This window comes from Schistocerca piceifrons, chromosome 3, assembly GCF_021461385.2.
Source record: "Schistocerca piceifrons isolate TAMUIC-IGC-003096 chromosome 3, iqSchPice1.1, whole genome shotgun sequence".
NCBI classification, from domain to species: Eukaryota; Metazoa; Arthropoda; class Insecta; order Orthoptera; family Acrididae; genus Schistocerca; species Schistocerca piceifrons.
Window position 1 is genome coordinate 148,077,266 of NC_060140.1, and position 16,593 is coordinate 148,093,858.

The 16,593-nt window shown below is 41.8% G+C and overlaps 1 protein-coding gene across 1 annotated transcript in view; it reads left to right on the forward strand.

Annotated features, from left to right (window-relative positions):
* The first annotated feature begins 9,917 nt into the window (after positions 1-9,917).
* LOC124787976 (methanethiol oxidase-like) overlaps positions 9,918-16,593 on the forward strand; it is a 147,981-nt gene continuing 141,305 nt past the window's right edge. The window contains exon 1 of the mRNA XM_047254992.1: positions 9,918-10,031. Coding sequence (XP_047110948.1) covers positions 9,986-10,031 — 46 coding nt within the window. The 5' untranslated portion in view covers positions 9,918-9,985. The remainder of the gene's footprint in view (positions 10,032-16,593) is intronic.

Sequence of the window (16,593 nt, forward strand, 5' to 3'; positions counted from 1 at the left end):
CATTGATACAGTCATCATCTCTGAACTGTTCCTCTACTGTACACAGTACTCAGTGCTGTGAAACGTGTTCAGATCCTTTCGCATTCAGCGCTTTCTTATGCACAATAAGGGGACCACACTAACCATGAAAATCGTGGCCTGATTCAAAACTCCAAATCACTCGTTTCCAATCACTTGCTATCCACGCCGACGTGCCTTACACCACCTCAAGCATCGCTTAAGCACTGACTACTAAATGTGTTGGTTATGAGGGGCTGCTCGACCATTGTACCTCATTATCTCCAATTCCCTACGCTCGGTCACGCTGCGCAAGTTGGACAACTGTTAACAACTTTGGTGCTCCCGAGTGATGCCTTCTGCTGATTTCATGTGATTTTTTACAATCGGTCTCCGCAACGTTCGACGGTACCTTTCTATCAATACATGAGATCTGCCTAGCCTTGCTTTAGCTATGGTAATTCCTTCGCGTTTCCAGCTCGCAATCATATCGCCAAGAGTCTACTTGGGCCACTATAGAAGGGATGAAATGTCCCTGACGGTTTTGTTACCTGGGTGACATCCAATGACTACTTCACGTTTGAAGTCAACTAAGCTCTCGTGACCGACCCATTCCGCTGTTACTTCTGATATTGGCGAGACTGCCTTAGTGAAATCTAGTGGTTATTTAGCATTGCACAGGGGTGTCCAAAAATGTAAAAGAGACAAATTTTTAACAGTGAAACACGCTAATTACACTGGAACTACTGCGTTTTTGGAACTGTTTTGAGCCAGCCTGAGTGGCCGAGCGGTTCTAGGCGCTACAGTCTGGAACCGCGCGACCGATACGGTCGCAGGTTCGAATCCTGCCTCGGGCATGGATGTGTGTGATGTCCTTAGGTTAGTGAGGTTTAAGTAGTTCAAAGTTCTAGGGGACTGATGACCTCAGCAGTTTAGTCCCATAGTGCTCAGTGTCATCTGAACCATTTTGAACTGTTTTGAAATGCATTTTCTTGTAATAAAAACATAAAAATTTCAGGTTGTTTCTTTGCGTATATCAAGACTTCAAGATCAAAACGATGACGGCTCTGCTGACAGGACGAAATGGTTTCACAAGGCGCTGCTTGCTGAGCACTGGTTAAGATTTTTCGCTCTGCAGCAACATGTAAACTATTGTGATACTTCCTCGCAGATTATAATTTCATGCAGGATGCAGATCGATCACATATCGTTGCAGATGATGGGCGATGCTACTGTCAATTGAGCTATCCAACGACTCACGACTCTCAATACAACTTCTATCTGTCAATATTTCTCATCTGCGAAATGGAAAGGTCTGCGTTAGACTCCCAAACCTGTTGTAACATCTCATTTCCTGGCCGCGCCTATGTGCTCTTCCTGCGGCTATAGTCTATGACAGGATCGTATTCTGTGGGAAGGATTAACTGGTCAGTTATTACCTAATCATCCTAAATGGGTTGTGGCTAGAGCATTCATATTTGACTTATAAGGAGGCTAATTTAGGTACGACGGTCGGTGTCTCCAAGACCTATTGGACAAAAAGTTAATAAGATCCTGGTAGAAGCTAGGACATTACACAAGCGTTGTGAGGAGGAGCAAGAAGTGGCCAATGAGACTGCCTAGATTGTGCTGCTGATTCTGATTGGTTAGAATGCTTCAAGCTTGCTTTTTTTTTTTGTGGGGCGTTTTAGGGACTCACGGCACTGGGAATTTTGACTGGAGGTGCGGCGTATATCTGAAACAGTAACCCGTGGTCTAAGGTTAGTGTCTTTGATTCGTAACCAAAATGTTCTCTTTACCGGGTATGAACCCCGCCACTGCTTAAATTTGGAATAAAAATCATCAGCAATGGTATCCTAAGACTTCCGGCATAATAAGTCACTTCCGGCATAATAAGTCACTCTCATTCAGCCAACAGCCTTGTCAAAGAGTGCGGAGGAGCTCAGAGAGGTTTAGGGCACTCTCTTGCTCATGATGGGAAACCGCCACTAACGGCGGAAGAATCAGCAATGATCAACGGTATGAGGATTCAGAAGGCATTAAAGACAATGTATATCACCGAATATGTGGTCTTTAATTGAAAAAGTGTCATGATGACCTCTCCATTGGCAAGAGATTCCGAAACAGTCTTCCATTCGCGCCTCCGGGAGGGGACTGCCAAGGGGGTAGTGACCGTGAGAAGAACATTGAATAAGCAACGAAAGGATAACGTTCTACGACTCGGGGCGTGGAATATCAGAAGTTTGAAAGTGGTAGAGAAGATAGAAAATCTGAAAATGGGAATGCTAAGGCTCAATCTAGATACAACAGGGGTCAGTGAAGTGAATTGGAAGGAAGAAGACAAGGATTTCTGGTCAGGCGAGTATAGGGTGGTATCAACTGTAGCAGAAAATAGTATAATGGGAGCGGATTTAGCTATGAATAGGAAGGTAGGACAGAAAGTGACCTACTGCGAACAGTTTTGTGGTAGAGCCATTCTCGTCAGAAGCGACAGCAGACCAACACCGACAACAATACTTCAGGTATACGTGCCGAAATCACAAGAAGAAGAGATATGGAAAGTATAGGAGGATATTGAACGAGTAATTCAGTACGTAAAGGAAGATGAAAATCTAATAGTTATGGTTGATTGGAATGCAGTTGTCGGGGAGGGAGTAGAAGAAAAGGTTACGGGACAATATGGGCTTGGTAGTAGAAACGAGAGAGAAGAAACACTAATTTCGTTCTGCAATAAATACCAGTTAGTAATAATGAATACTCTGTTCAAGAATCACAATAGGAGGAGATACACTTGGAAACGGTCGGGAGATAGGGGAAGATTTCCGTTAGATTACGCCGTGATCAGGCAGAAATTCCTAAATCAGATGCTGAATTGTAAGGCGTACCTTGTAGCAGAAATAGACTCAGATCACAATTTAGCAGTGCTGAAGGCTGTAGTTAAAGATATTAGTCAGGAAGAATCAGTACGCAAAGAAGTTGGATATGGAGGTACTAAGAAATGAAGAGATACGTTTGAAGTGCTCTGAGACTATAGACTCTGCAATAATGAATAGCTCAGTAGGCAGTTCAGTTGAAAAGGAATGGGCATCTCTAAACAGGGCTGTCGCAGACGTTGGAAAGTAAACCTTAGATACAAGGAAGACAACTTCGGAGAAACCATAAAAATCAAATTAAGTATTTCAGCAGATCGATGGAAGATGGAAGTACAAGAATGTACAGGGATATTCGGGAATACAGAAATACGAGTTACATAGGAATGAATTAAATCTTCAAGACAGGGAACCTAAGGGGCAATGACTCCACGAAAAATGTGAAGAAATCGAACACGAAATTATTGTCGAAAGGATTGGTTCAACATGTTGAAAAGTCAAAACTGTCTTCAATGAGATTAATAGCAAGGGTGGTATCATTAAGAGTGCAATGGAAATTCTACGTGAAATGCAGAGGAGAGAGCGGTTAGGTGGAAAGAGTACACTTGTGGCTTATGCTAAAGAAAGGATTTATCTGATGACGTGATAGAAGAAGAAACAGGAGTCGATATAGAAGAGATAAGGGATCCAGCATTATATTCAGAATTTGAAAGAACTGTGGAAGACTTAAGATCAAGGATTCCATAGGAATTTCTAAAATCATTTGGGAAGTGCAACAAAACGCCTAGTCACATTGGTGTGTCAACTGCATGAATCTGGCGACATACCATCAGAATTTCGGAAAAACATCATCCACACAATACCGAAGACAGCAAGAGCCGACAAATGTGAGAATTATCGCACTATCAGCTTAACAGCTCATGCAGTCAAGTTTCTGACAAGGGCAGAGGATAGAAAGGAAACTGGCGATCTATTAGATGACGATCAGTTTGGCTTTAGAAAAGGTAAAGGCCCAGAGAGGCAGTTCTGACGTTGCGGTTGATAATGGAAGCAAGACTGGAGATAAATCAAGACACGTTCATTGGATTTGTCGACCTGGAAAAAGCGTTCGGTAATGTCAAATGGTACAAATCTTCGAAATTCAGAGAAAAATAGGGGTAAGCTGTAAGGAAACATGAGTAATATACTATATGTACAAGGCCCAAGAGAGAACAGTAAGAGGAAGATCAAGAACGAAGTACTCGAATTAAAAAGAAGTACGACATGGGTGTAATCTTTCGCCCCTGCTGTTCAATCTATACATCTGAGAAGCAATGGCGAAAATAAAGGTTCAAGAGTGGAATTAAAAGTCAAGGTGAAAGGATACCAATGATAGGATTAGGCGATGGCATTGATATCTTCAGTGAATGTGAAGAATAATTACAGGATATGTTGAATAAATTGAACAGTCTAATAAGTACAGAATATGAACTGAAAGTAAATCGAAGAAAGTCGGAAGAAATGAGAAGTAGCAGAAATGAGAACAGCGAGAAACTTAACATCAGGATTGGTGATTAGGATGTAGATGAAGTCAAGGAATTCTACTATCTAGGCAGCAAAACAATCCATGACGGGCGGAACAAGGAAGATATCAAAAGTAGACTGGCACTGGTGAAAATGGCATTCCTGTCCAAGAGAAGTCTGCTAGTAAAAATGGTTCAAATGGCTCTGAGCACTATGGCACTTAACATCTGAGGTCACCAGTCCCCTAGAACTTTAAACTACTTAAACCTCACTAACCTAAGGACATCACACACATCCATGACCGAGGCAGGATTCGAACCTGCGACCGTAGCGGTCGCGCGGTTCCAGACTGAAGCGCCTAGAACCGCTCGGCCACACAGGCCGGCCTGATAGTATCGAACATAGGTCTTAACGTGAGGAAGACATTTCTGAGAGTGCACGTTGGAGTGTTATTGTACGATAGTGAGACCTGGACTGCGGGAAAACCAGAACAGAAGAGAATAGAAGCTTTTGAGATGTGGTTCTACAGAATGTTGAAAATTAGGTGGACTGATGAAGTAAGGAATGAGGAGGTGCTCCGCAGAATCGGTGAGGAAAAGCAATATATGAAAACCACTGACAAGAAGAAGGGACAGGATGATAGGGCACCTGTTAAGGCACCAGGAGACAACTTCCATGATACTAGAGGGAGTAGAGGGAGCTGTAGATGGTAAAAACTGTAGAGGAAGACAGAGATTGGAATACATCCAGCAGATAATTGAGGACGCAGGTTGCAATTGCTTTTCTGAGACGCAGAGGTTGGGATAGGAGACGAATTAGTGACGGGCCGCATCAAACCAGTCAGAAGAGTGATGACACAAGAAAAAAATCTGGATCAAGTAAGTATGGTCAGATGCCGAAATTGGGCACTGAGAGACCCCAAAATACCTAGGAGTAACACTTTATAGGCCTCTTACTTTCAAGAAGCACTGTATCAACTGCAAGTCCAAAGTTTACACGAGGAACAATCTTCCTCTGGAACTGGCCAGATCACAGTGGGGGTAACCAACCTCAAACTATACGAACTACCGCAGTGGCACTGCGTTAGTATGCACAGAGTATGCACGTCCTGTCTTGCATAATTTAACACATGCTAAAAAGGTGGACACTGCTCTGAGTGACACACCCATAATCAGAATATGTAGCTTTAAATCCACTTCAGTCGAATGACCTTGCCACTTCGCAGGAATAACGCGACCTCCTGTTCTAAGAGCAATATCTAAAAATGAAGAAAGGAAGGGAAGCAGGAGAGAACCCATTCCCTGTGTGAGCACGAACTTCACCCGCAACAATTGACATCAAGGAAGAGTTTCCTTAGTGGATCAACGACGCTTTGAATCAATGCTGAAAAAGCTAGGTTACAGCTATGGAGGGCTATGACTTACCTTCCTCCCCCTCCCCCTGAAAAGCAATGCTCAGAGCAGAGTTCCTTGTCGAACTTCTCCATACTTATTATTTTATACGGCCACTGAATTACGATAAGCCTTGCGGCTATCATCATTTCCACCGTGACGTCATCTACTCCGGAGCATTGCCATTTTTCTTTTCTAACTCAGCTTTCTTTCCATCCAAATTCTACAGATCTTCTCTTTCTATTTCCTCTGTAATGGTTTCACTTCTTGTATATTTATTTCATCCTGTCCATATAGATTTTGGAAATATTCTTCTCCACACTTTCAGAAATTGTGTCTTCCTCCCACATGAATTTTCCTTCTTTGTTGATGACTTTTGAAGAATTTTCTTTACACTTTCGTATTAACACATGACGTTATTTTCAGACCTTGGTAAGTCACTTTTTATTTACATCGTCTTAATGATGTATCATTTATTTCCAAGATCAAGATGCACATAAAAAACGAGAGAATTTTATTTGTTGTTTCATGTTGCTGATGAGACATTTTCACACTGACACTGTAACAGAACTGTTTAGATTGATTATCATTATTTTCCTAGCAAAACGAGAGATGTGCTGCGCTTCCTACCTGGAACATGGATCATTGTGATAGTTAAAAGACAGTATAATTTTTTTCGTACACTATCAGTAAGTACAGACAATAAATTGTAGATCGTAGGTAAATTCATTTATTCTAAATACACTATATCTCGCTGTTGGCTTGTCTCGTTGACCAATTGTGGAGTATGATTTTAGAGGTACAGTATGTATGTGTGTGTGTGTGTGTGTGTGTGTGTGTGTGTGTGTGTGTATGTTTTTAACGCTGAATGTTAGTTACGTTAGGAAACTGGTAATATAATGACTGATCTTACATCACTGAAAACTAGTTATGAATGTGCTGCTTTCAATAGTTACGTCTGCAGCCATAGTATGCAAACCACTGTGAAAAGCATAACATGGAGTAAGGCTTGTTGTACTGTATACGGGGGCTATTCGCATAGTAAGTTGCGAAATGGAAAAGAGCGAAATTCCGGTGAACACTTGCACGGATGTGTTGAGCAGTGTGTCTAGTACACCTGTCGATCGCGTCACGTCGCTGTTGTCAGTTCTGAGCACACAACGTGCACATAAAAAGTCTAGAACAATAGTGTCTCCCGCCAAGCATGAGTGTCCGCTGCGACGTGTCGTCTGATTTCATGCAAACCCACATGATGTCACGCATTTCCTTCTTCGTGACAATTCTCGGTTGCACACTGCTGGGTCAGTGAGGTTGACCTGCAGCGTTTTCGATGGGAAGTGTCTGATCACCCACCATACGGCCCAGACTTGACTCGCTCTTACGTTCATCTCTGCTCACATGAACCGCTGTTTATGGAGACAACTTTTTGGCATAGGCAACGAACTGCAGACCAGCTTAGAGAAGCGGCAGAAAGCACAGGTGTCTACCTTCTATGACGAGGGTATTGGAAAGTTGGTACAACGTTACGACAAATGTCTAAGTCGTAGCGGCGATAACGTAGAGAACAAGCTGGGAGGTGTAGCAAACTGTTGCAAATGAAACATTATCGCTTTTCATTGTGGTTTCCATTTCGCGACCGATTGGAGATTACTTGTCCAATTGATCTCAAATTATGGTTTCTTCGCGTTCCATTCATGCATGTAGCATGAGAACAATGATTGTTTAAATGCATCTGTGTGTGCTGTAATTAATCTAATCTTGTCCTTGCGATCCCTATGGGAGCGATACGTGTAGATTTGTTATTTATTCGTAGTCGTCCTTTAAAGCTGATTCTTAAAATTTTGTAGTAGGATTTCTCGGATTAATTTACGTCTGACTTCAAGTGTCTGCGCCGGCCGGTGTGACCGAGCGGTTCTAGGCGCTTCAGTCTGGAACCGCGCGACCGCTACGGTCGCGGGTTCGAATCCTGTCTCGGGCATGCATGTGTGTGATGTCCTTAGGTTAGTGAGGTTTAAGTAGATCTAAGTTCTAGGGGACTGATGAGCTCAGATGTTAAGTCCCATAGTGCTCAGAGCCATTTGAACCTTTTTTTTTTTTTCAAGTGTCTGCCAATTCAGTTTCTTCAGCATCTCTGTGACACTTTTCATGGATCAAATAAACTTGTGACCATTCATGATGCCCTTTTCTGTATACGTTCAGTACATTCTGTCTGTTCATTAAGCTGGCTTTGTGATGATAAAGATCAATGAATAAAAATGTCCCTTTTGAATTAATTTATTTTCTTTGTCTACAATGTGAACAGTACATAGTACTTGTTCCGAAGGTCGTCTTTTATGGATAAGTGCACTCAAAAAGTAAATTTATTCAGACTGAAGCTTAGGACATGCAGGTGTTCTTTAAATTGCATTTTGTTCAAATGTGTGTGAAACCTTATGGGACTTAACTGCTAAGGTCATCAGTCCTTAAGCTTACACACTACTTAACCTAAAGTATCCTAAGGACAAACACACACACACCCATGCCCGAGGGAGGACTCAAACCTCCGCCGGGACCAGCCGCACAGTCCACGACTGTGGCGCCTAAGACCGCTCGGCTAATCTGGAGCGGCTCTTTAAATTGCATTTTAAAGACATACAGGATGTCAGAAACAGTGTAGAAAGTTTACAAGGGTGTTGCCAGGCTGGTTGTGCTGAGAAATAATTGCTAAGAAAAAATTCGATACGTTGCGACGTTTCCAATTCAGTTAGCACGGAAGTGAGTCAACCATGTCGTCGAGATCACAAATTCAAGCAACCTGCCAGGGTCCGTGTCACCAAACGTGTTCTTCGTTTTGGTTTCCTCAAACCGAACAGACGTAGCTTATGCTCCCTAGCTTAAATTTATCACTTCAGAAAAAGGCACATTTCAACTAGTAATGAGCATTTGAACAAGTCGTGTCACATGGACCCACAGATGTCGGTGCATTGTCGCATTTTAGTGCACGCAAATTCTTGATGTAGTGCGTGCAACGATCTGATTGGCTAACGTCCATGCTGATTAAATCGGAAACGGCGCGACGTATAGAATTTTTTGCTTAACAATTATGTCCCCGCCCAACCTCCCCTGCAACATTCTTACAGACTGTTTCCGACTACCCTGTATAGTGAGACGAGTATTAGTTTTTTTGAAACATCCATCTTCCTCTTTGTAGTTGAAGGCCGACGGTATGTTGTAGTTAATGATAAATGGCTATTCTGTATGAACCATGATTTTTAAAGTGTCACACTGCTAGCATTAAGTATTTCAAAGACAGTATCGTCATTAGATGTTTTTACTTTAAAATTTCATACTCGTATGTTATGTTTACGGTAAAAGTTTTTATGTTTTTTTTTTCGTTCCAACTTTCGTCAGTGGTGCTGAAAATTATCAAGGGAAGTATAAAAAACCAATTTACAGTAATTGCTGCACTTCTGTCACAAAATAAGACCTCACGTGTAGAGATAAGTAAGACAGACACAGATTAAGTGTCATAAGATGACAGTTTATCATTCATGTAAAGGATGATGAGAAAGGGAAAATTTATGCAAATTGGTTATCTCTAGAAAGAAGACTAAGAAAATACATACACTCCGGAATAAGTTAGAAGAGGAAAATGCAAAGAGGAAGAAGAAAATGTGTTTCAAACAAAAGGGAAATTTATACAAGACAACTTGTTCACAAAATTGTCGAATGTGCTTGGGTGTTGCACATAATTTTCATCCGTGGTGTCGGTTTGTACTTCCATGCCAGTAGGGGCAACGTCAAGAACATTTTACTCGTGTATTTCACCTACTGTTTATGGTCTCTCGTTTACTTAGTACAGTTACATGATCATTCTATAGGGTAGAGGCTTTGAAAGTGATCTATTCGAATGTACACCACCGCCATTACTGATTGCACCTAAGCTTCACATGTTACCTCAGAACGAGGAAATGAGGAAGCAAACATTAAATAGAGTCAGTTGGTGTTGCGTGGCACGCACAAACAAAGCAGTTCGATCAGGGTTTCCACAACGTGCACACGTTACCATGTAATGTCAACATTTCGGGTGTTCCCCCGTCACCGCGCGTTGACACGGCCCAGCGAGTGTTAGTTATCGCTGCTCAAGGTCAGCCGGTGGAATATCTTTGGTCGCGTCCCCCGTTCCCACGCAGTCCAGAGGCAGCTCGTGCGGCGTGAGCATCGGAAAGACAAAAGCACCGTGACATGGCGGAACAGGCAGCGAAGATCTCGCAGCAGAGGAGCTGCAAAGGTTAGTTAATTGCAGCTGCATCTGCGACTGACTTGCACTGCTCTTGCACAACCTGCTGCGAGACGTCTCCGAATTGTACGAGCACCTGTCGCAACTTTCCACTGAAAAGCATTCACCCACTCATCGTCCTTAAGATATTTGTCTTTTGACATTGATTTGATGTTACTTCACACACGCTTAACCATTTTTAAGTTCAGCTTTGTGGACACATTTTCAGCAGTGAATATTATCTTCTTTTATGCAGCGTTTTCTGTACCCGTGTCAGATCCCACGTGGACCTTTGTTTACAAACATTTGCCTACGTCAGTGCAGCTGGCAAGTAAACAATAATTCATATTGTGTCAAAACGTTTATACAGGACGTACTCTTTCACACATGTCAACTCTTTAGCAAATCGCCATTCCTCACGTTTTAACTGCGTCTTCTTTTTAAACAGTGCCTAAGTGGTAGTATGTCGTTTGTAGAATAACGTTAGGCTAAAGTGTTGAAACTTTAACTCGGGTAAGAATAATACCCGGATCGGCACGTTTAGAAATGTCTAGTTCAATATCTATCGTAAAGTGAAGGAGAAAAAAAAGAGACATTGGTCGGTAATGTAAGTTGAAACCAAGCTGTTCTTTTACAACAGTGGAACAGAACGGTTTCGATTAAATAAAAAATAGCTGTGCATTTGTTTAGTGCGAACGGTCCTATCATTGAACATTTTTAGTGGAAGGGGCTGGAGGGAGTATGGGTTCAAACATTGTCACGTAGTAGCGCATACGTGGATTCCAAATATATCTGGTGTGGATAAGAATTATGTAGAGACATCCCCGAATTTTTCATAGGCGATGTAAGGTATATGTACATAATAAGCACCAAATATTCGTAAGAGATGTGTCCAGTATATAAAAGTTTTCTGAGTTTACCTTCCAGTTTGCTATTCATAAAGAATAGTGAGCTAAGTAACGGGCAAATTTAGATTACGATAGGTTGAGGCTATCACTCTCAAATCCTGATATATAGGCATCTTTACCTGGTCTGATGATTTGACAGTATTAGCGTTTACCCAACAAGTCTGCAGTCTTCCATAGATGACACCTTTAACTGTGTTTTCGATAGGTGATGCTTCACAATTGCAGCGTGTTTTACGAAGTTCACGTGAGACATAGCTACAGTTGCTATGGAAATTGTACTACCTGTTGTGATCTTAAAAGTCATCGAAAAGACACAAAAAAATTACGTGTGTGTGTGTGTGTGTGTGTGTGTGTGTGCGTGTGTGTGTGTGCGCGCGCGCGCGCCCGCGTACTCAGTCAGTTTCTGTAATAGCCATTCAGTCACAAGTTAAATTAAGGTATAGTCAAACTTACTTGAAAATTTCTATCTTCGCATTTTTAAATATGGACAAAACTGCAGGTTGACGTGTATAGTGGCTGTCTATAAACAGCTCCATTTGAAATGCCGACACCTACCTAAACACTTCTCTACTACCTTCAAACGACAGAAACTGTCGAAAAGCAACACGTACGTGATACTTGTTGCTATTTCAAATATCAGCATTAAAATCTGATAAGTGCTGCAGCGTTCACCGTTAAATGCTTTCACGTCCATCGATGTGTTCAACCTGCAATTTTGCCCATAAGTGACAAGGAAAAAAGTTTAGATGCCGGTTTGACTTCGCATACATTAAAATTGAGACAGGTCATCATCGAAATAATGATTGATTATACGTATGCTAAGGCAACATTTTACCACCAGATGATATGGAAGAATGAAAAAGGTATCACAGTAAATTCATTTAGCAACTGTTGGTGGGTTTTCTAACATGACTTTCATAAAATCTGTAAAAGCGTCGATGGATCAAGCGTGCGTTACGTAACTAGTTTCTTATCGCCCTGTTCAGAGTGTAATAAATGTAAACAAGGCGATTACAGTTTCTGAAATGGATTAAAATTAGCTTGAGCGCATCTTATTACGACAAACGCAGGCTTGATACTGTACAGCTATTATTTTCTGCATGGAAAAATGCTTGTTCGCTGCAGCTAACAGTGTTTAAGTATGAAGACCTCCTCAGTTAAGTGATGGTCTGTTAGAATCATTCGGGAGGAGTGATGTTCAGTGTCTGGTAAAGTCATTCACATCTCCTTTGCGCGGGACTCCCTAACGCACTACTCTCCAGTATTGCACTGACTCTGTAACTAAGCCACGAACAATTCCTTCCCCATCTTCTTCGAATGCAAAAACTGCTGTTTGTACAGAAAGTTTTTAAATAAAAGGTGGCTAGCTAATTAGCAGTATTACGGGAAAACTGAAGTGATGACATCACCCCTGGGAATAAGAGGCATGTATGGTGTTGAATCGCCCTTGCACATATTCAGACGTCGCACAAACTAATTAGAAAGTAGTACTTGTTCTTACTCGCGAATAAGGTTGCTCTGGAACGCATACTTGATACAGAGTAGTATGAACCAAAGCCTCCAACTGCAGTTCCACGAGCTCGCTATGACACATGTTTACGGAAATATACGTTCATTTTCCTTTAGAAATTCAGAAATAGTAACTCTTCCATAAACAGTGTGTTTCACTTCTTTTAGATATTTATTTGTATCATGAAATGGCTATTACATGAGAGCTTATAGTTTTTAATGTAGGCCGTCCTGTAACAGTACTATTTACAGTAATTTCACAAAAATAAGGCTTCACGCTAGCTAGTGCTACATCGGCACTGTCAGTTATCTATGCGGCGCTTCTTTAATGATAGTGGAGCGTATTTTCTAAGAGACTTATGCACACGTATAGGAGCTAACGCGAGATACGGACAACAGTCTTAAACAGTCTTACAACCTTGAGCCTTGTGATACCCATGATGTGCCAAATTAAGTCCCCCGTCGTCACACATCAGTTAGTGCGTCTGACTCCTTTATTCGCTACTAATTGCTTCCTGCCTGTTTGGCGAGGGGACCAGAGTAGCTGTCATTGGAACGACAGCTTCAGCGGCCCGTTGATGTGGAGTGCTGTGGAAACCATTTCACAATTCTGATTCCACCCAGCTGTTCTTATACATACCTTTAAGAAAGCAAAGGTCTGGTGTCGGTCTCTCGATGATACAAGGAATTTTTCCCTCGATCTTCAAAACGAGGAAAATAACAAGTTGCAATGTATTTGGGTAGCACGATGAGCTTACCTGTTGGACCGCAGCCACACGAGTGCTTTGGTCTTGAAACCAACAAACTGCAATGTCCTAAATAATACGAGGATACTACGTAAAAGTTTGTGTAGAGAGCAGATCCAGCCATAAATATCTTTAGAAGGCATTATTTTATTGCCATGAAAGATTTTAGGCTGTCATGTTCACCTTCGAATAGTTACTCTCGTTGTAGTACAGTATTAGTTACGAGCACAGGTAGTGCGTCCTCTCACAAATGTACAAGGCAGAAAACGAGACAAAACACGTTCACTAGAACGAACTGTAAAACGCGGATGACGTGCTGTTGTCGAATCTAACGCTTAATAAACAAGTGCCGGCCGAAGTGGCCGTGCGGTTAAAGGCGCTGCAGTCTGGAACCGCAAGACCGCTACGGTCGCAGGTTCGAATTCTGCCTCAGGCATGGATATTTGAGATGTCCTTAGGTTAGTTAGGTTTAACTAGTTCTAAGTTCTAGGGGACTAATGGCCTCAGCAGTTGAGTCCCATAGTGCTCAGAGCCATTTGAGCCATTAAACAAGTGTATCCGCCTGAAGATGAGCATGAAGGCCCGAAATTGACCATTGAAATAAAATAACTTTTTAATAGTATTTGAGGTAAGTTTTGCTCTACATTAACAATGCTTAATCGATTAACAGCCACTGAGTTCAAGATGCAGCAGGGATAAAATAAGTTTATTCTGCCTTTAGTGCTGAAATTAGAGACACCTGTACGAGAAGTGAGTAGTACAGAGTAATGAAAACATTATTTAAACCAGATTTTACTCTGCTCACAAAAAGCACAGTGTACAAGGAAAACGAGGGATTTTCTACGACGGAATACAAAAGAAAGCACAATCATCTCCGTGGAGTGTTTCAAAACAATTATCTAATTTAGAGCCAAAGGAAGGTGCATTGTCTCCGTAAAGGTACAGGCTGCGTGTGATGGGCTTTCGACGAATATAAGGATGGGTATGGTCAGATAGGAGGAACCTGTATCGTTTATCAGTGAGAAACTGTGGCAAACTAATCGTTGTTGTTGTGGTCTTCAGTTCAGAGACTGGTTTGATGCAGCTCTCCATGCTACTCTATCCTCTTCAAGCTTCATCATATCTCACTACATACTGCCACCTACATCCTTCTGAATCTGTTTAGTCTATTCATCTCTTGGTCTCCCTCTACGATTTTTACCCTCCACGCTGCCCTTCAACACTAAATTGGTGATCCCTTGATGCCTCAGAATATGCCCTACCAACCGATCCCTTCTTCTAGTCAAGATGCGCCATAAATATCTCTTCCCTCCAATTCTATTCAATACCTCCTCATTAGTTATGTGATCTACCCATCTAATCTTCAGCATTCTTCTGTAGCACCACATTTCGAAAGCTTCTATTCTCTTCTTGTCTAAACTATTGATCGTCCACGTTTCCCTTCCATACGTGGCAACACTCCATCCAAATACTTTCAGAAACGACTTCCTGACACTTGAATCTATACTCGGTGTTAACAAATTTCTCTTCTTGAGAAACGCTTTCGTTGCCATTTTCAGTCTACATTTTATATCCTCTCTTCTTCGACCAATTAGTTATTTTGCTTCCCAGATAGCAAAACTCATTTACTACTTTAAGTGTAATTTCCTAATCTAATTCCCGGAGCATCAGATTTAATTCGATTAGTCCATTATCCTCGTTTTGCTTTTGTTGATGTTCATCATATATCCTCCTTTTAAGAGACTGTCCATTCCGTTCAACTACTCTTCCAAGTCCTTAGCTGCCTCTGACAGAATTACAATGTCATCGGCGAACCTCATAGTTTTTATTTCTTCTCCATAGATTTTCATTTCTACTCCGAATTTTTCTTTTGTTTCCTTTACTGCTTGCTCAACATACAGATTGAATAACATCGGGGAAAGGCTACAACCCTGTCTCACTCCCTTCCCAACCACTGCTTCCCTTTCATGTCCCTCGACTCTTGTAACTGCCATCTGGTTTCTATACAAATTGTAAATAGCCTTTCACTCCCTGTATTTTACCCCTGCCACCTTCAGAATTTGAAAGAGAGTATTCCGGTCAACATTGTCAAAAGCTTTCTCTAAGTCTACAAATGCGAGAAACGTATGTTTGCCTTTCCTTAATCTATTTTCTAAGGTAAGTCGTAGGGTCAGTATTGCCTCACGTGTTCCAACATTTCTACGGATTCGTAACTGATGGTCGGCTTCTACCAGTTTTTCCATTCGTCTGTAAAGAATTCGTGTTAGTATTTTGCAGCCGTGGCTTATTAAACTGATAGTTCGGCAATTTTCACATCTGTCAAAGCCTGCTTTCTTTGGGACTGGAATTATTATATTTTTCTTGAAGTCTGAGGGTATTTCGCCTGTTTCATACATCTTGCTCACCAGATGATAGAGTTTTGTTATTCCTGGCTCCCCCATTATTTACTAATCGTACCATGCACATATCCCCCATACTAGAAGACTTCCAGCATCTGCCTGAACATCGTCTCATGTGGTATTAGATGTACAATGTCTGATCAAAGGTAGGAGGACATCGATATGTAATTCGGAATTGACCGCCAGATGTCACGAGAAGCGTACCCGCTGGTATAAAAGGAGGCAGGAAGTGTTGTGTTGTCAGCAGAGAAGCAGTAACAACAGAATGCGTCTGAGAGCACAGTGACTTCTAACGTGGTTAGTCTTTTTAACAAGGCAGTTCAACCTTTCTAAAGCTGCCCAAGTCAACTGTTGGTATGGTTGGTAAGTGAAAATCTGAATTAACGACAGACAGGCAGACTTCATGCACTGATGGGCTAGGACCGTCTCACTTTGCGTAGGACTGTTTGAAAAAAAGTCGATCGAAATCAACGTAAGTAATCACTCGTGAGTTCAAAAAGGCTGCTAGTATTCCAGCTAGTAGAAAGATTGCGCATAGGGAGTTAAAAACACATTTCTGTATTCACTCCTAAGGAACCCTTGAGGTGATCCAATGAGCGGCGTCAGTGGACACTGGATGGTTAGAAACGAATGATTTGCAGTGATCAACCAAACTGCCCTCTGGGAATCCGATGGAAGGGTTTGGCCAATGCCTGGAGAACGTTACCTGACACGTGCAGAGCCAACAGCCGTGTACTGGGGATGTGGTGTTACGGTATGACTTTTTTTTGTTTTTTTTTTTTCGAGCATAGGGCGTGGTCCCCTTACTGCTATTAAGAGAATGCTAAATGGGAATGGATATTAACACATTTTATAGCATTATGTACTACATAAAGTACAGGAATATTGCGGAGCCAGTGATTGCTAGTATCAGCATAATAATGGATCCTGTCATCAGGCAGCATATGTGAGGCAATTGTTCTTGTCCATTTCGTGAAATGGACTGGCATGCTCCAAGTCCCAATCTGAACGC